Source organism: Drosophila biarmipes, chromosome 2L (genome assembly GCF_025231255.1).
Source record: "Drosophila biarmipes strain raj3 chromosome 2L, RU_DBia_V1.1, whole genome shotgun sequence".
Taxonomy (NCBI): domain Eukaryota; kingdom Metazoa; phylum Arthropoda; class Insecta; order Diptera; family Drosophilidae; genus Drosophila; species Drosophila biarmipes.
The window spans coordinates 23166094-23186203 of NC_066612.1; the positions used below are offsets into that span (position 1 = coordinate 23166094).

At 41.3% G+C, this 20110-nt stretch overlaps 4 protein-coding genes and 1 non-coding gene across 12 annotated transcripts in view; 3 read left to right on the forward strand and 2 right to left on the reverse strand.

Moving 5' to 3' along the window:
* LOC108036756 (transcription factor HNF-4 homolog) overlaps window positions 1-10793 on the forward strand; it is a 29284-nt gene extending 18491 nt beyond the window's left edge. For 7 of the 8 annotated variants that reach the window (XM_017113086.2, XM_017113084.3, XM_017113085.3 and 4 more), the window contains 6 exons: window positions 5656-6097; window positions 8293-8789; window positions 8851-8988; window positions 9050-9286; window positions 9357-10013; window positions 10205-10793. In XM_017113086.2, the coding sequence (XP_016968575.1) occupies window positions 5656-6097; window positions 8293-8789; window positions 8851-8988; window positions 9050-9286; window positions 9357-10013; window positions 10205-10251 (2018 nt within the window). In that variant the 3' untranslated portion in view covers window positions 10252-10793. Of the gene's footprint in view, window positions 1-4377; window positions 4574-5655; window positions 6098-8292; window positions 8790-8850; window positions 8989-9049; window positions 9287-9356; window positions 10014-10204 lie in introns of those variants that run through there. The other variant, XM_017113082.2, reaches the window with a different exon arrangement.
* A 1577-nt stretch (window positions 10794-12370) lies between these two features.
* LOC108036708 (trafficking protein particle complex subunit 4) lies at window positions 12371-13194 on the reverse strand. The gene is made up of 2 exons (XM_017113005.3): window positions 12943-13194; window positions 12371-12882 (listed from the first exon to the last, which is right to left on the reverse strand). Exons 1-2 carry the CDS (start codon window positions 13115-13117, stop codon window positions 12398-12400), a joined length of 660 nt encoding a protein of 219 aa, XP_016968494.1. The 5' UTR covers window positions 13118-13194; the 3' UTR covers window positions 12371-12397.
* A 521-nt stretch (window positions 13195-13715) lies between these two features.
* Window positions 13716-14545, forward strand: LOC108036798 (probable cGMP 3',5'-cyclic phosphodiesterase subunit delta). The gene has a single exon (XM_017113145.3). The coding sequence runs from the start codon at window positions 13894-13896 to the stop codon at window positions 14347-14349; it is 456 nt and encodes a 151-aa protein (XP_016968634.1). The 5' UTR covers window positions 13716-13893; the 3' UTR covers window positions 14350-14545.
* A 454-nt stretch (window positions 14546-14999) lies between these two features.
* Window positions 15000-18595, forward strand: LOC108036797 (glutactin). The gene is made up of 5 exons (XM_017113144.3): window positions 15000-15682; window positions 16163-16318; window positions 16425-17121; window positions 17548-17744; window positions 17905-18595. Exons 1-5 carry the CDS (start codon window positions 15338-15340, stop codon window positions 18526-18528), a joined length of 2019 nt encoding a protein of 672 aa, XP_016968633.1. The 5' UTR covers window positions 15000-15337; the 3' UTR covers window positions 18529-18595.
* Window positions 15882-15953, reverse strand: Trnad-guc (transfer RNA aspartic acid (anticodon GUC)). The gene has a single exon. It is a non-coding gene; the product is annotated as a tRNA-Asp (tRNA).
* Window positions 18596-20110: the final 1515 nt, after the last annotated feature.

The window sequence follows — 20110 nt, forward strand, 5'->3', positions numbered from 1 at the left end:
AAATATTTATGTTTTAAGGGACAAACATTTTTAAGTTAAATCCAAAACAATTTGGGGAAAGAAGGGTCGAAACATTTTAGAAACTAAAACGCTTCGTACAAATTTGAAAACAGACAGATTTTAGGAGTTTCGTACCAAATCGACCATAACGTTAAACCTCACTAGCGTCTACGTTTTCTGTTGTTCTAACGGTACTTTCTGCTGAACAAGGGGTATCTTATAGTCGATGCTGTCAACTAGTGAGTTCTTCAAATGGTTAATGATATATTAAATAAAGTACATTTCGGTATAAAAGAAAAAAATAACAACAACGAAACATATTCGATATAAATCCAATACCACATAAATGATATTTAATACATAATCTGAATATTAAAATACCCCCTATATCTTTAGGTTTCATTTCTGAACAAATGATTAGAAGATCGCCCGATTTGCTTTTGTCTTTTTTTTTAAAGCAGAGAATTGGAATATCAACAAAGTTCCGTTCACGACTCGCTGATTCACTTTAATTTTCCCTACCTTCGATTTATTCACAATTTCTGCTAATTGCTCTTGTCGCATGTGGACACCGTGTGTGCAGCTATTGTATAGGATTCGGTTTTGATTTGCAGTGTTTTCATTTCCCTTGCCTCTTTCAAATTGATCATACGCCAAGTGTGCTATCAGCGGCGGTCGGGAGCTTCGCTGCCATTAGGCACGTTATTGAGTCTCTGCCGCGGCGCAGAGACGACGATAAGAGTCTATATAAAGCTCGATTGGGGGCTATAAATGTGAGTGCGGCCAGATGGGGTTAAGGGGCTTTCAAATTATACACATATGTGGGCTAATGCTAGTCGTTCGCATTGCCGGTGAAACAAAACAATAATTACGGTCTTGCTAAATCGCTCTGCTCTATCGTGAATATTCTATTATAAGATGATTATTAGCAGCAAACTGTATATTCTCTATTCCTAGCCAAATCTCTAAAAAAAAATAGGTCCAAAAATGTTATGATAAAACCCATAATTTGTCACCTCGCCTTCTATGTGTCCGACAAAATACCGCCATAAATGTATAAAAATGAATTACTGATTGCTGGCGGGACGACGAAAGCGGTAGAATTTGCTCTGTTATGCTTTGATTATTTTGTACATTTACAATCCGTAATGTTAGAAATGTTGATGTTTTTATGCCCTTGCAGAGGGTATAGTGATTTCAGTTAGAAGTTTTCAACGCAGTGAAGAAGACGTTTCCGACCCCATAAAGATATACTCGTATATTCTTGATGAGCGTCACTGACGAGTCGATCTAGACATGTCCGTCTGTCCGTCCGATCTACGCAAACTAGTCTCTCAGTTTTAAAGCTATCGGGCTAAAACTTTCCCAAAAGTCTTTTTTCTATTGCAGGAAGTGTATAAGTCGGAACCAGCCGTGTCGGACAACTATATCTTATAGCTCCCATAGGAACTATCAGGGGAAAAAATTAAAAAAAAATTATATCTTTGGTGTTTTTTAACATTCAAATACAAATTTTTAATTATTCTTAATACGAAAATTAATTTTATGAAAATCGAACGACTATATCATTTAGCTGTCATAGGAAAGAACATAAAATTGGTGGGAAAATACTATGAAACAAATTATAGCTTCCGTGTTTTTTGACATATCATCCTATAATATTGGGAATATAATTTTTTTATATTTTTAAGATTTTCGAATTAAAATTAATAATTAATCGGACGGCTCTAACATAAAGCTGACAAAGAAACGTTCAGAGAAACAATTAAATAATTTTTTTAATATAACTGAATCTAATAACTATTCTTAAAAATTTTAACGTTGATTTTTTCTTATAACTGCAAGGGTATACAAACGTCGGGTTGCAGGAGCTAACTTTTTTCTTGTTTAACTGTATTCTTGTGTGACTAAAAACTAACTATTGCATGGCAAAAGGTCTTGTGCATATAAAAGCCGTCGGAAATGTAATTTAATCGACATTATTCAAATGATTCCTATTTTTCAGAATACTACTTAAGTTTATATAATTGACTTTTTTCAAACGTATAAAACAAATACAAAAGTTCCTATCCAATTCGTGTTCGCCAAAATATTCGTTTGGGAATGTAAATATTTATATACACAACATATTATATATTATTATTATTCTATTAGGAATCCGTTTTTAAAAGAAATAAGAAGGTACGGGACAGACTAATTAAATTATTCGTCGTTTTAAGTTTGTGAATGGTTTTGTCTACTGTGCTTGTAGCTTTATATTTGTGAACAAGAGTGCTATAAATATATGCTCCAAAACACTATGAGAAATAGAAGAATGTGATGTGCCGCAGATGTGCCGGTCAACACAAAAATTATCATTGAGGCGCGAAATGTATCTTTGTCGAAACCGCCCACTGCATATATTTATTTATAAAAACCGTTTTTCGTCGATTTTGGGGGCTCGCCGTACACCGCTCGCAGAAGTGGATTCGATTAAAAAAGTTTATTGAAAGACATTAATAGTCAAGAAACTGCGCTGGTTATTTAGGATTCTCAGGCCGCCACACTGTTTTTAGATTCTTATCAGGATCGGGGATCGAAGCCATGTATATGCCTTTGATTGCTGCTCGGCTCTTTCGTTTTATCAGGAACCATTATTTATTTTCCCAGCACCACGCATAGAAAGTATGTACTTCAAGTAATATTTTTGGCGAATCAAGAGTCTGAAATTTTCTAATCTCAGATTACGGGTAGCCCACTTCAGCAGGGGGCATCAGAAGCGCCAACAACAAATTTCAGTACTAACGATGACGCAGCTAAAAAAGTGAACTCTAACGATGACTTGACTAAAACATATATAAAACTTACACCGGGGCCTGTTTTCGCACCCGGGGAGTGTGCGAGCGAAACGCAGGTAGTGAGCGACAGGGATGGCGAGTGTGGGGCGAGAAAGTTTTATGCGCGAAATGATAGCAAACGAGTATTTTGCTTTTTGTGTACCCTTTTTAAGCGTTGGTGTTTCAGTGTATTTTGTTTTTCTTTGCCTTTGGACAGCAACAACATTGCCTGTGATAAAACAACAGAGCACACCCATACACAGAGAGATAAGAACTTTTGGCAACTTTATTATCAGCGCTGGTTTTTTACTTAAACTTCTCTTGGTCGAGTGCCTGCTCTTACTTCGAGTTGGATTTTCAAGCGGTGAGGATATACATTTGTTGGGTGTACGATCGTTGATCGGAATTGTCGCAGTGCCGTGATCAACTGTCTGAGAATCCGTAAGTCTATTAAAATTGTAAATGTTTGCCAGTCAATTAACTCAGAGAGAACCCCCGGGAGACGAAAACTTATAGGCTAAATGGTGGAAATCTTTGCAAGCAAACTCATCTCGACGCCTTGAGATAATCGCATTACCCGTCTGCTGTAATAGCGTTTGGTTAAATGCAATGCAAAGCGAGTTGTGTCTACAAAATGTGTATCTCCAATTTTGTAATGAACAACGTGCATGTTTATCCCTTAGTTACATGGGCGGGCCAGGTGTTTATATCAATTGTGTGTCCATGATGGCTTGGCTAGCTTAATTGGCATATAGTTCTGAACAGGTACACAAGCTAAAAAATATTGCTGAAAATGAAATGATCTGTCTGCCTATATCCAGGAAGCGCTCCGAGCAGTGTAGTCAGAAAAGGATTGTAATCCTTTTTCTAATTTACTAGAGGACAAACTGTTCCCACAAGTGTCCGTTACATTAACGCGTGTGTCCCACTGTATGAGCACTTTCATTGTGTTTGTTAAAGTCACTGCTATCTGCCGACTTTCCTCATCCGCGCCTCACTAGTATTTCTAGTTTCCCTCTTTCCCCGTCTCCCCAAGTGATTTTCTCATACCGATGTCCAAATTAAAGCCGGCTTTTTTCTACACACTTTATTTATTTATTTGTTTACTCGTTTGGCCGCAGTCGTAGTTGTTCCTGCTTTTTACCAAATGGATTTCTGACTCTGCGGCGGCTTGCCGTTGTGTGCGTGAGAGCCCCAAGTTGTCTTTTGGGCCCTCTCTCTGTCCCTCAAAGAGAGGGAGCACGATATGCAAACACAGTTGGATTGAACCAAGCGCCGATTAACACACACGTTGAAAACGCACAGTGGAAATCAACTCTGATAGCCCACTACAAAAACAAAAGCCGGCTAATCAGGTGTCTGAAATGGCATTTTATAATTTTTGAACACTACAACCCAACAGATTCCACCTCAGAATGCAAGTCGAAATTTGGCTCAAGAACTAAAAGTAGGTTGCTAACATTGTTAGTTTTACCCACTGTGCGTTGCCGGAGAGAGAGCGAGAGAGGTGCACAGACACCACGACACGCGGCTGAAAAGTTTCGAGTCGTGTTTTTCATTAATCAGTTGCATTAAAATGGTGCGCAAGTCCGGTAGAGTTAAAATTTCTAGTCGCGATCGCGTCGCCACCGGCAACGTTCTGCTGCGTGGCAAAGTGGGCAGTGGGCGGGTCGCTGGTGCAGCGGCAGAGGCAGCGGCAGCGGGACGACGTCGGCGCAGGCGCGACAGCAGCGCCAGCCGCACTGCCTCCAGTGACGGTGCGTTGTTCTTGTCACTAATGTGGTTGTCACTTCGTTTGATGCGCGATCTCATCTGTTCTTGAATCTCTAAAGTACCTTAAATTACTTGCTCTATAGGAGCAATAACTCTCTAAACCCACTTTCCACAAACTCGACCTATCCATGTCCGTCTGTCTGTTTTCGCAAACTAGTCCTTCAGATTTGCAGCTATCGGGACGAAGCCTTCCCAAAGCCGCTTTCTATTGCACGTGGTATGAAGATACATATGTAGTACAAACTACATATATACTGTAGCTCCCATATGAATGATCGAAACCATGAAAAAAAGCAGCAGTTTTCATACCCATGCAGGTTATGCCCGTTGTAAAAATGAAAACTTCGGTGTTTTTTGACATGATAAGTTAAACTTTTTAGGAAAATCATTCTATTAATACTTCCCAATTTCGAATAAAGTTAAAAAAATCGGATGCCTATCATCTAATATATATACGGTTAATAAGTTAACGGTTATGAATTCAAGTAAAACATTATCTTAATATTTCTGTATATACCCTGCTCCCACGGGAACAATCTGCAAGGGTGTAGAAACTTCGCCTTGCCGAATTAAGCTATTATACTGTTTATTCTCTTCCGCTTCGATCGCGATGTATTTCAAAAGCGTATCTAGTAAATATAAATCTGCAGAGGGGCATTCGAACAACGTTAAAACTGTGCGTGTGCCCAGCATCAAGGCTCCAAAAACGGTGATATCAGCATGACGGGACATTCAATGCGAATTATTTTACGTTTTAGGCTTTGGTAATTTTTACAACAATCAATGCGCTCAACAATCCAGACATTGTGGTCCTATGTTGTGAAAATGCACGTTCGATATCACTCTACTTAAACATACATCCAGACTAGTGATCTGTTTTTGAATTCATGTTGCTTAATGCTCTTGGTTAAACCACTGCAGCGGTCATCAAACAAATCTCTAAAACTTTATTTACCTTATAAAAAATGTTGTCAGAAGCAATGATGTTTTTTTCTTTAAGTAGTAGTAGGGAATCCTCTTAGGTCCTCTGATCCCCCTATTGACCTCGCTTACCTCGCGCTTTCAGAGTCGGAGAGCCACATAATGCACGCGGATGCCCTGGCCGCTGGCTACCCGGCTGCCTCCCAGCCTCATAGTCCGATCGGCCACGCCCTCAGCCCCAATGGCGTAGGGCTGGGATTGAGCAACAGCAGCAACCAAAGCAGTGAGAACTTTGCGCTCTGCAACGGAAACGGAAATGGCAATACGGGCAGCGTAGGAGCCGGAAGTGCCAGCAGTGGCAGCAACAACAACAACAGCATGTTCTCGCCCAACAACAACCTCGGCGGAAGCGGAAGTGCCAGCGTTAGCAGTCAGCAGCAATTGCAGCAGCAACACCAGCAATCGCCGACGGTTTGCGCCATTTGTGGGGATCGGGCGACGGGGAAACACTACGGCGCCTCGAGCTGCGACGGCTGTAAAGGATTCTTCAGGCGGAGTGTGAGAAAGAACCACCAGTATACGTGCAGGTACGAAAAAAATATACCACAATTTATTTTGCTAATTATTTTGCTAATAACGCAACATAAATCAAGGAAGACACTATAGTCGGGTGCCTCGACTATCAGATACCTGATATTCAGCAAAATAGAGATATATAAGCAACAGAGCGGTATTGTAAAGCGCCATCTATGAGGGCGGCAGTCTGATTTACGCGTTCTGGCCATTTGGGGGCGTTAGAGTGGGCGTGAAAAACTTTTTATAGGTCATTAAAAGGTCATGAAAAATATGACCGGCACAGTTTTGGGCGGTTTGTGGGTGTGGTAAAATGTTTTTTGGCTCAAACGATAAGTATTGGCGACACCATACAATTCAGTTAAAATTTTGTTTCTAGCATAAAAGCTGCAGGCTCTACAGTCTTTCGCGAAAAACTAACTTGCGCTGCGCAGGAAGGCCAGGAATCTGCATGCAAGTCTGACTCCTTTAGCTTTTGTACTTTCCGAGATCTCAGCGTTCATACGGACAGATAAACGGACGGAAATGGCTAGATAGACTCGTCTTGTGATACTGATCATGAATATATACACTTTATGGGACCGGAAACGCTTCCTTCTGCCTGTTACATATTTTCCAACGGATCTAGTATACCATTTTCCTCTACGAGTAACGGGTGTAACAAGCAAGCTCGCTATAGTCAAGAACCTTGACAACATCCCCGATGGGGATATGCAAGTAGCAAAGCGAGATCGTAAAGCGCCACCTAGCTGCGTTTAAGATTCTAGACTTATAGGGGTTTGTGTTTGCCATGCCCACCATAACGCCCGCAGACGGCAAAAACACTTAAGTCTATTTGACACATTACCATACATTATATTAGCGTAGGTAGGTGGCGCTTTACAATGTCGCTTCTCTGATTGTATATCTATATCTCATTTTTTTACCTTATGGGGTCAGCTACGCTTTCTTCCTAAAATACGAGGTGTATTCAAAAACAAAGGTGACTTTTCAAATTTCGGGGGCAACATATTTTCGACTATCGATTTTTTGTTTTGTTATGTTGGTACACTCTTCCCTAACATCTGTACCAAGTTTCAATTGAATCCCCTTTTTTGTTTAGTCTTTACGCCGAGTTGTTTTGCGTGCTCAGCGATTTTTTGCTATCGAAAAATATGGATCAAAGGATTTGGATAAAATTTTGTGTAAAAAATAAAATTAAGTGCTCCGAAACACTTAAAATGTTGACAGTGGCATACGGTGAAACTGTTCTGAGTAAAAAAATTGTTTACAAGTGGTACAAACTTTTCAAAGACGGCCGGGAAGATGCCAATGACAAACCTCGCTCTGGACGCCCAAGCACGTCAACAACTGATGAAAACGTTTAAGCAGTGAAAAAAATTGTTTTGGAAAATCGTCGAATCACTATCAGAGAAGTTGCTGAAGATGTCGGTATATGAAATTTTTTCAAACGTTTTGGGCGTGTGAAAGCGAAGCGAAAGCACGCCAAGTTCGATCAAATGTCAAAGTTTTGATCACTGTATTCTTCGATTACCATGGCGTGGTGCATCAGGAGTTCTTACCATATGGTCGTACGGTCAATAAACAGTATTATCTGGAAGTTATGCGCCGTTTGCGAGAAGCAATACGAAAGAAACTTCCAGAGTTGTGGAAAAACAATTCATGGCTTTTGCATTAAGATAATGCCCCTGCTCACTCATCTTTGCTTGTGAGAGATTTTTTGGCCAAAAACAACACCACAATAATGCCCAGACACTGTATTCACCGGATTTGTCCCCATGTGACTTTTTCTTGTTCCCAAAACTATAGACCCCTATGAAAGGACGGAGATTTGCAACGATTGAAGAGATAAAGACTGCATCGCTGGAAGAGCTCAAGGCCATACCGAAAAGTGCTTATGGGAAGTGCTTTGAGGATTGGAAAAACCGTTGGCATAAGTGTATTGTATCTGAGGGGGATTACTTTGAAGGGGACAACATTAATATTGATAAATAAATTAATAGTTTTTCTTGAAAATACAAAGTCACCTTACTTTTTGAACACAATTAATACAATTTTACCCCACCTACACATCGATCAAATACCTCTAAAATAAGCTTAATATTTTAAATTATCTTTTTAGTTTTGTGGGATAGTAAATAGTTTAGTGGGTTTCACACCCTCACCCTCAATAATGTACCCTTTAATGAAATCGAATTTCACTTGTCAGATTTTCGCGCAACTGTGTGGTGGATAAGGACAAGCGGAACCAGTGCCGCTACTGCCGGCTGAGGAAGTGCTTCAAGGCGGGCATGAAGAAGGAGGCTGTTCAGAACGAGCGGGACCGGATCAGCTGCCGGCGGACCTCGAACGACGACCCGGATCCGGGAAATGGGCTGTCGGTGATCTCATTGGTCAAGGCGGAGAATGAATCGCGCCAGTCAAAGGCAGGCGCTGCCATGGAGCCGAACATAAACGAGGATCTCTCCACGAAGCAGTTTGCCAGCATCAACGACGTCTGCGAGTCGATGAAGCAGCAGCTGCTGACCCTGGTGGAATGGGCGAAACAGATCCCGGCCTTCAACGAGTTGCAGCTTGACGACCAGGTAGCCTTGCTGCGAGCTCACGCAGGTGAGCACCTGCTCCTCGGTCTGTCGCGTCGCTCAATGCACCTCAAGGATGTCCTGCTGCTGAGCAACAATTGCGTTATTACCAGGCACTGTCCAGGTAATGTTCAAGGATCTGGTCTTGCGCCTTAATCTTTGTAACTATTTATTTTCCCTTGCAGACCCCCTAGTGTCACCCAATCTGGATATCTCAAGAATTGGCGCCCGCATCATTGACGAACTAGTGACGGTGATGAAGGATGTGGGCATCGACGAAACTGAATTCGCCTGTATCAAGGCCCTAGTCTTCTTTGATCCCAGTGAGTTTTCTCCGTGTTAACCATGAATATATTAAATATTTTATTAATTTAACCTCTGTAGATGCCAAAGGCCTAAATGAACCACACCGCATTAAATCGCTTCGGCATCAGATACTCAATAATCTCGAGGACTACATATCGGATAGGCAATACGAGTCACGCGGTCGGTTTGGCGAGATCCTGCTCATTTTGCCGGTTCTTCAGTCTATCACTTGGCAGATGATCGAGCAGATTCAGTTTGCCAAGATCTTTGGTGTGGCCCACATCGATTCACTACTTCAGGAAATGTTGCTGGGAGGTGCGTATATAGAAAAACGTTGATGTATTCGGTACAATAATTGATTTAATACTTATTTGTGGTTTCACAGGAGAGTTGGCCGACAATCCTCTGCCGCTGTCGCCGCCCAATCAGTCGAATGACTATCACAGCCCGACCCACCCAGGCAACATGGAGGGTAGCAGTCAGGTGAACTCCTCCCTAGCCTCGATGGCCACAACTGGTGGCCCAGGCTCGCATTCTTTGGAACTGGAGGTACAGCACATCCAGGCCTTGATCGAGGCGAACAGTGCTGAAGATTCCTTCCGAGCCTACACGGCCAATACGACAGCATCTGCTGCAGCCGTCTCGTCCACATCCTCTGCGCCCGCATCCGTCGCCCCGGCCGCTATCTCGCCTCCGCTCAACAGCCCCAAGTCACAACAGCAACACCAGCAACCAGCAACGCACCAGCAACCGCAGGAGAGCTCCTACATGGATATGCCCATCAAACAGTACAATAGCAGTCGGTCCGGACCACTGGCCTCGCAGCACAGTCCCCAGCGAATGCACCCCTACCAAAGACCAATAAACTCACCGGTCGAAGTGTCAGGCGGTGTGGGTGGCTTGGCTCTGCGCAATCCGGCCGACATCACGCTCAACGAGTACAACCGAAGCGAGGGCAGTAGTGCTGAGGAACTTCTGCGGCGCACTCCTCTGAAGATTCGTCCTTCTGAGCTCTTATCCGCATCTGGTGGCTTTGCAATGGGTAAGTAGTGTAGGGAAATCCAAAACCTTAAATTAGGTTTAGAATCGATGACTGTAATATTAAATATTATCGGGTAATAAGTACTTAAGAAAAGTCTAAACATCTTTAATTAATATTACAAACTGTCCATCGTTTATATGTAAGAGAACTTTTCCAAACGTAGTAAAATGTATGTGTTGTATCTATTTCAGAACCCTGTAGAATGACGTTAAAGCAGGAGCCAGAGACTGGTTACTGAAAATATAATAATCGGTACAATGTGCAGTTTGCGAAAGGACACCCATTAAGCACATGCCCCACACACATACAGGCCCTCTTTTGTACTCCCCCACCAGGTTCTATATAAGGAAGAAATCGAAAGTGAGGAACTTACTTAATTGTTATGCCTTGAATCATTTTGATACTTTTTATTAGTTTTTAAGTAGGTATCTTGGAAATTGTTGCTTAATTTTTAAATGTTAAACACAGTTAAAATCAATCTTGGGAGTCATATTATGCTCAAGACGTTTATTATATAGAACCATATATTACTATACACCATCTATAAGTTTGTTGGTTATTTGGTTATCTTATATTTGTGGGCGAATCACAAAGCATTCATATAGGCCATGCAATATATTGTTTTAGGTTAGGGTGTTGTTTAGATTATGCGCTGAAAGTGTAATATATATTTAATGCTAAGCAAAGAACTATTTTTATATGAGTATGTATAATATACAAACTATTTCTAGGATGGCTGAATGAATAAAAATCAAAAAGCAAATTGGAGATTGCAAATTATTTCCTACTGGTGCTTTAATTTTTTATGGTAGTAATAGCAAATTTAATTAGACGATTGGCACGCCGGTAGATATTGACAAATTATGGCCCGATTTCTTGAGGCCCTGACCAAGTGTCTGAAAGCTAGCTGTCTGTTAAAGTTGTCAAAAACGCAAATCGCGTTTCTTTACTCCTTTAATTTTTCAAAACGGGAAAGAGTGTTGTTACTCAGAAAAAAGCTATTTTCCATATTATATATTTCCATCTGCTGAACGCACATGATTACTAATCATGATGGAAAAATTCATGCATCTTGATCAAAACAAAGGAGCGTAAGTATAGTACCTTTTGTGATACATGATACATTGTATCGATAAGGGAAGTGTCGATAAGAATTAATAAAATTATAAGTGAATTACCACGTAGTAAGTTAAACCATTTACAACTGATTTGGGTTCCTTGATTTTCACGTGTCAACAATGGCTGTGCGCAAATGTGCTCCATTTCTTGGACCGATTTAAGAAAAACATTTTAATTGCATTGTGGAGTTTTCCAAGTAAAACGTTTTTATACCCTTGCAGATGGTATAATAATTTCAGTCAGAAGTTTGCAACGCAGTGAAGGAGACGTTTCCGACCCCATAATATATATATATATATATATATATATATATATATATATATATTCTTGATCAGCGTCACAGGACAAGTCAATCTAGCCATGTCCGTCCGTTTCTACGCAAACTAGTCTCTCAGTTTTAAAGCTATGGGGCTGAAACTTACCCAAAAGTCTTCTTTCTATTGCAGGTAGTATATAAGTCAGAACCAGCCGGATCGGACAACTATATCTTATAGCTTCCATAGGAACTATCGGGGAAAAAATTAAAATATATATATATATAAAAAATAAAATATATATATATATATATCTTTGGTGTTTTTTAACATATACCTTTCTGAGCTTGCATTTAACATTTTAAATTGGTTCTGAATTTCGATTTAAATTTTATCAAAATCGGACGACTATATCATATAGCCCCCATAAGGACAATCGGAAAATTAGTGGTAAAATAATATTGGAAAATTATATCTTCGGTGTTTTTTAACTTATAACCTCCTACGCTTGGAAATAACATTTTTTATTTGGTTTTGAATTTTGAATCAAATTTTATTAAAATCGGACGACTATATCATATAGCTGTCATAGGAACGATCGGATAATTGGTGGGAAATAATATAAAACAAATTATAGCTTTGGGGCTTTTTGACATATTATATTTTAATATTGGGAATATAAATTTTTATATTTTTAAAAATTTCGAATTCAATTTAATGAAATGATTAATTTTTATAACTGCAAGGGTATACAAACTTCGGCTTGCCGAAGTTAACTTCATTTCTTGTTTTTCTTTTATATCGATAGGTATCATAAGCGTTCAGCAGAACGAACTTGATCACTGATTACTAAATCATTCTAGTAAAGGGTAATGCCCATTGGGTATTATTATTTAATTTTCAACCCTTGAAAAGCTGTACAATTAAATTGCAAATAACGTTTAGCATCTGATAAGGCTCGCCCCCCTAACAAAAAAATCTTAGTAACAGAGTGTAAAGAACACTTAACATTTATTTATCGATATTACTAATGCCCGTTTTCTCGACCTGGGCGAGGAGCTCCTGGAGCTTATTGTCGAAAAGTTCGCATCGGATGGGCATCTCTAGCGAGTAGAATGGATTTTTTAGGACGTAGTCTGAGTACAGCTCGTAAACCTTTCGCAGCAGGAGGTCAATGCCATTAAGACCCGTTTCCGAGATGACAATGAACTTAATGCCAGTCAGCGTTTGGAAGCAGTGCAGCGTAAAGGTGTCGGCCTCCAAAAGCTCTATGCCGGAACTCTTGGGCTCCGGACTCAGTTGGCTCGCAATGGCGAACAGTGGATAGAACATGCTGGCGAGAAAGATCTTCTCGTTGGTGGTCATTTTGGGCCTGCTGAATTTTAAGTTAATAGGATAGTTCTCTGGTGCTTCCAGTGTCGTCCTCACATCGCGTCCATCATCCAGGACCACCCCATTAACGGCTATCCCGTTCACCGCGACCAGGACATGACCCACTAGACAGAGGGTTTTAAATTATCAGTTGAGCATAAAACGCAATTCCGAGACACTCCTACCGTTTATTCCATCCTTTCTGTTGAACGACACCGACACCTTTTTAGAGTCGTAGTCAAGCACCAGGTCCAGTGGGTATGTGAAGGTCTTCTCGTGCTCGATGCGTGGGACATTGTTGTCCAGGTTGAATATCAGGCCGCCCGATTTACTAACTATATAGACACCATAAATAATCATGGCTAACTTTGCGTGTTTTAGGAATGTTTATCTTTCTCAGCCAGCTGTTTGCTTCGGATCCAGTTCCAGTTCTCGTTCCCCAGATATGGTGCACTCAATACCGTGTTCCAACAGTGCCCATACGTGTGGTACAGTTGGGATTTTTAACATATGTTCGTTGGCTGAAGAAACCGCGGTATTAAGATTAATTAAGAAAATGCTAGAAAAAATACCTCCTGAATGAACTTGCATGAGCTAGCGAGCTCGTTTAAAAAACCAAGAAACGCCAAACACTAAAATCATCTAAGCTGATAAAAAATACAGAATAAAAAAACTGAGATATTGAATCGATCACAACAAAGCGAATCTGCAGAATCTCCAATCTCCGCCGTGCTCTCCGTTCCAACTCCGCTGCCATCCCGGCTCAAAACTCCCAAGGCCAATGTGGGCTCATTCGAAAAGTTTGCTTCAATTTTTCGCGGCTTGACAGTAAGGCCAGCTATATGAATTGCGTTGAACTTTAAAGTCTTCGGTCACATTATAAATAACTCGATTTTTCGACTAACATAAGGAACCAGTACAACTATCGAATTCTGGACAAATTAAACTGGTTCAAGCACGGAACCGGAGTAGTGGCCAAAAATCCGTGGTGAACTGGTTCTCAAGCGAACAGCTGGTCGGTATTAGGATTAAAAATAAACATAATTGATTTTCTGCCCGAAAGTATACGTAAACGCGTAGGCGCTCCCACCTGGTAGTGCACCCGATTGACCGACTTCCAATACTCACGGACAGCGATGGGTTCCGACGACCACAGTGCCGGGGAAAGTATCCAGAAGGGATTCCAGATCAACTATATGATTCTGCGGGACGCGGACAGTGGAAAGATTATTTGGCAGGAGAACAAGGACTTCTCGGCACCGGATCTGGAGCACGAAGCCCGGGTGCCTGTAAAGATACTGGATATGCGAGCTGTTTCCCGGGAGATCAACTTCAGCACCATTGAGCCCATGGAGAACTTCCGTCTCGACCAGAAGGTGCTCTTCAAGGGCCGCATAATGGAGGAGTGGTTCTTCGAAATGGGATTTGTGGGCTCCAATACCACCAACACCTGGCAGTCGACAATCGAGGCAGCACCCGAGTCCCAGATGATGCCCGCCAAGGTACTGAACGGCAATGTGACGATCCAAACCAGTTTCTATGACAACGAGACACTCATCACCAAGTCGGTTGTGCGCCTGTACTACATTTAGGCGGCTGTGAGTCATCTGCCCGCGTCCAGGTGTTCTCCCATCTGTTCACGCCTTCTGGATCTTCTATATACTTCTGCATTTCTATGCAATTGTTTGCGCGTCTTTGAACTAGTTGTAGTCTAATGCATTTTATCTAATTTTACATTTATCACATTAATTTATTAATAAACATATTATCAATTGTAATGCGCATAAATCAAGGAATGTGTTAGCACGAACGCAACTAGGCATGCTTATGAACAAACATTTGCAGAATGTCACAGGTGGATTAAAAATAGACACAACGCATTGGGTCATTTAAGAATATATGTTTCATAGATCTCTGTACCACTTGTAATCAATTCATAAGTCTAAATTCTGTTAAAGTGTGGTAAATATTTTAACGCAGAAAAAATTAGGGAAAAGTGATATCTAGAACTACCTACCGAAAAAGTACTTCAATCTGTCAAAGTTGTGTTAGATATAGCTTAGCCGTACGCCATTTGCCAGGAAATATAACAAAAATGATACAGGACATTTTACAATTATCTTTTTTTTTTAACAAAAACTTAAAGCGAATAAAATAGGCAAGCCAAAGAGTCTTTGGGAATCATTTTAGACTAGAAGCGCTTAACATTCTACACCTACTCATCTCATATATGCCCAATCATAGCAGTCAATCATAGAACAGGTTGTGTCCGGCTCTCTTTTACTTTCATGCCAATGATCATAATCCCATCCAGATCGCAGGCTTGTCTTTCGCCTTACATAGCTAAGGTTCGCATTTAGATTCGATGAATATTCAACGATTGGAATCGCAAAAAGCCGCGTTCAAGTTAAGAGGACAGAGTGCTGACTTGACCCCATTTGCTTTAAAAAAGTTCTCGTGCCCGGTCAAGAGTCACTCGAATATGCCGAGAAAGTCTTCTTGGTGGGGAAAGATTTCGGCTAGCCAACAGTTCGATTCCATCTGGCAAAACCAGCAGATTGAAATATAGCTACACGTAAAATGACTCGGTTTAGTGGAGTTTTACTGCTCCTGGCAATCGTCCTTTTAGCCATTATTGTGGCCGATGCCCTGGCGGAAAAGAGCACTAACAGACAGAAGCAGCTGAGTCCCGGTGTGGGAAAGCAAGGCTTGGGCAACCGCAGGAACAAGCGTCCTAAGCCCCAACAAGGCCAGAAACTGAAACCCAACAAGCAACAGGTGCAGAAATCCCAAGATCCCAAGGTTTTCACAGCAACGGTTCCCGCTTTGGGAAGGCTCCGAGGGCGAACGCTCACCACCGATTGGACTGGAAAGAAGATAATACAGTTCTTAGACATACCGTACGGAAAAGCGGAACGATTTAAGGTTAGTACATATAATAAACAGGTTATAGAATATTATTATATTATTCTCGGATCTTCGATAAGCAAGTGATGGTCTTGATTGGTAGTATAAGACAGATAATGTATAAATAAATATATAAAAAACCATGTTGCTTTCTATGTAGAAAGCAAGATTATGCAAAAAATATATTATTTTATTTGTTAAAAAGTGCGTTCAAACTCTCCCCGACGGGGAATTGAACCCCGGTCTCCCGCGTGACAGGCGGGGATACTAACCACTATACTATCGAGGATGGTGTGCGACGCTGGTCAAATGACGTTTAGGAAGCTCGCGCAGACTAAACTAAACTTTCTAAAATTAAAAACCTATAAATAGAAAAGTGGAATGTTAGTACATATATTGGCGCTGCCTGGGCAGGACTGATTGAATGCGAATAGTTCATTTTACAAAATATAGGCTTTGCTTAACACTATATCATTTGTTTAAACCTGTTCCCTGCAGCCAGCTGAACCAGCACCATCTTGGAGGGGTGTTCTTCCCGCCCACCGACCGCACGCCGGCTGTCCGTCCATTCAGGATCTGATCGCGTTCGCTAAGCTGGAAGAAAACGGCTTCGATGTGGAGGACTGTCTGCGGCTAACAGTAAACACCAAGGCGGTATGCAAATATACTTGTAACTTTTAACAATTATATTCAAAAGTAAACAGAGGCACTGAACAATCGATTTTAAATGAATCTAACGCAAGTCCTATTCTCTCTGCAGATGGAGGGCCAGTCCTCGCCGGTAATGGTGTACATCCACGGCGACTTCTTCTACGACGGAGACTCCGTGGAGGCGGCTCCAGGATATTTGCTGGAGCACGATGTCGTCCTAGTGTCCATCCGTTATCGCCTTGGTCCTTTTGGCTTCCTGTCCACGCTGACCGACGAGATGCCCGGCAATGCGGCGGTCACCGACATTATCCTGGCACTCAAGTGGGTTCAGCAGCACATTGCATCCTTCGGCGGCGATCCACAGCGAGTGACGCTCTTTGGCCAAGTGGGGGGCGCCGCGCTAGTCAACGTACTCACCCTGAGTCCGGCCGTTCCGGCAGGCCTCTTCCACCGCGTAATCTATCAGTCGGGAACGGCTCTGTCGCCCGCATTTATTACGGACGCGCCCCTGGGCTCCACCAAGGCCATCGGAAGGATTGCTGGTTGCAAACAGCCCGCCAAGGTAGATCAGCTCAACAAGTGCCTGACCCGCCTGAATGCCACCATGCTCCTGGCCGCCTTCAGTGTCCACGGCGAGGATCAGCCGTCGCTGACGGGTGGAGCGTACGGCGGAGTGCAGCTCGTAATTGGAGGTCCGTCTGGCATTCTGCCGGAACACCCTGGTCGCCTGCTGGCCGCCGAGAAGTTCCAGGCATATCCCACAATTGGGGGAAGCGTCAAGCACGGCGGCACCTTCATGCTCAGAGGTATGTTACGGGAAGGAAAGACTTTCATAACACAAAAAGGTGGATATGCGACTCCAAGAAACCTCTAGAAAAAAATGGGTTTGAATTGCCCATAGAGCCCGAATGGGTATTTTGTAAGTCTAAAAGAAGAAATGTTGCCAAAGGGCCAGGCCGGAAACAGAAGGTGGTAAAATTTTAAATACGAAAACAGGGGTTAAATATATAGTTTTAGGTTAAATATAGGTATATCATCTATATATATTCTGAGCAAATATTTATTTAACCGATACATTCTATAAGAGTTAAAAAACCCAAGTAATATATACAATGTCTCTTCACCTCGCTTCCAAGTTTTCAAATTTTATTTAAATCTGAATAATTTAGTATTAATGTTCGAACCTACAATGCGAAAGTACAAAAAGAGATTTTTGTTATTTTTCATTGCAGACATTTTTGCTGATATCTTTAACGAGACGATTCTGGATGACAAAATGACCGCTCGACAGTACATCGATACCATTATCGAACATGCCAATGGAGCGGATCCCACTGGATCGTGGAGGGAGTTTTCCGACGAGGAGATATTTACTGATGCTGATGTGAAGGACGGCAGCTTTAAGCGGCTGACCCCTGGTCTGATTGATGTAAGTGATATGCATTATTGGTTGCAACTCTTTTATGTCAATTAATAGCGGATCTCCCTTTCTTTAGCTTAGAAAGTTTTTTATTTATCTGACCTTTCCTTAGTGTCTTGGAAATGGGTTACCTTTTATTATTTATTAATCGACTAAGTTTCCCATCCAGCTTTGCAGTACGATTTCTCTAAAGAATCCAGTGTTGCTGGTCCTGCAGGCCAACGCAAAGAAGTTACCCAACAGTACATATTTGTACAGCTTTGACTACGAGGGTGAACAGAATCGCTATGCCACAGGTGAGAACGAGGCAAGCTTCGTGCCCTTTGACATGGGTGTTTCGCTCACGGACGACAACCTGTACCTGTTCCCCTGGCCTCGATTCCTGTCGCTCAACTCGAACCGCGATCTCAAGGTGGCCCGGCGCCTGGTGGCTTTGTGGACGTCCTTTGCAACAACGGGGGTTCCACAAGCACCCGGTCTGCCCACCTGGCCGACGATGAGCGACGAGACTGGGCCCTACCTGAGGATCGGCCGCACCGTCAGTTTCGGAGAAAATTACCTGGACGAGTACCGCATTGCCGTGGAGGAGGTGAAACAAGGATACAGCCTTGTCAACGAGGACTATTACGATCTGGAATCGGCTCTTTTGGCAACCAGCAAGCAAGGCCAGTGGTCCGGCTTTAACGAGGAGGATGAACAAGATGATGTCGAAGGCGAGAGGGCTGCTAATGAGGCTCGAGGTCAGAACTTGGTCTTCATTGCCAGGAAGTCTATGCACGCCCAGAAGCAGTAAAACCCCCCTCAGACCCAACTTTCGCTTTTACTTTGCTTGAAGAAGAGTCCTAATAAATTTGTTTGATCAACATAATCGTTTTTTTTATTTTACACACCCGTATCTAAAGTAACTGGTGAACAATCGCAAATGGCTATTTAAAGCACATTTAGGGTTCCACAAATTACAAATATTGAATCATTAATAATATCACCACAATAGTTAGAGATAAAAATATGCGTAAGATATGGGTATCAAAGAAATGGTTCATTACCGCAGGTATTTTTTATAAGTACCTGTTCCTGATGTAACTGTGAAATAGAGATCTAGAGCGGCGAATCTGCTTTGATATAAGATCGTACTCAAAGAATAATTTAGAGAATTGGCTTTCTTCATCGGCCCATAAATCATAGTTTGGCTATTCATGAGCCAGTTGAACAAAAGTCGGTCCTCGAGAAGCACTTAATTTAGATTTCATTAAGACGCTTAATGAAGGTTAAATGAAGTGTGACAACTCATTAGCGAAACCCAAATTGGCAGACATTGACGAGAAAAATAATCGTTTGTCTTTGATTAATATATTACTGTTAATAATAAGTTACAGAGAAGCTCACCCGAACAATTTTCTTCACAGTAGTCTGAAGTAACTAAATTATTATGTAAAATAATATATATACAAAAATATACTATATTAAAGGTGTGTATAGGTTCTTAACAAAAGTCGTCCACTTTCTAGTTTCCTTATATAGTTCCCTAGTTTGTATAAAGCTAAATACCCAAATAATGGAATTCTCTCGTCCGATCAGTGAGAAGCCGATGATCTTTTTTTGCGCCAAAGCGTCGCGAATGCTTTCTCCCTCAGCTCGATATGATGATGATTGATATTATACCTCGTACTGTGAATACCAGTAGCGAGGAGAATTTTTGCAATACATTAGGTTAAATTTAAAATTTAAAACAATTCCCCCATCTGTTTAAAAATTAATTTGGTCTGGCGCTACCCGCACTTTCATCGCCGTGAGAAAGGCAACCAAGATAATTGAGGATGTGTAATATTTGCAGGTAAATATTCACATCAGTCTGAGCGACTAATGACTGAACTATCCGAAAAATCCGAAGTCAGAGTCAGTTTTCGCTTTTTCTTACAGATGAGCAACAGAGCAGCTAAAATCAGAGCAGCGAAATCTGTTCTTGCACAGAGAGAAATCATTATAAGCAATATTTATTAAAAATGTTAATTCTTTTTAGAGAAACTTTAATGTGGTTTAAATTTGTGTTTATTGTGATTTACCAAAGAAATAATCTTTACTTTTGAGTATAGTGAGTTCTAAAAAATTAGTGATAAGTAAAAATGCTTGATTTAAAAAAGCCAAAAAAAGAAACTAGTTTTGGCAAAGCCAAAATTGTAGCATTGTACGTACAGAGCTTTTCGATTTTCAGAAATGTGTTTACAATAATTGTCCGATCGTTCTTTTAGCAACTAGATGCTAAATAAGTCATATATTTTTATTTTTATTTAAAATTTGGTAATATTAAAATATTGATGTTATGTAAAAAAATCCAAAAGAAAAAATTTTTACAAGAAAAAAACAAGAAAGGAAGT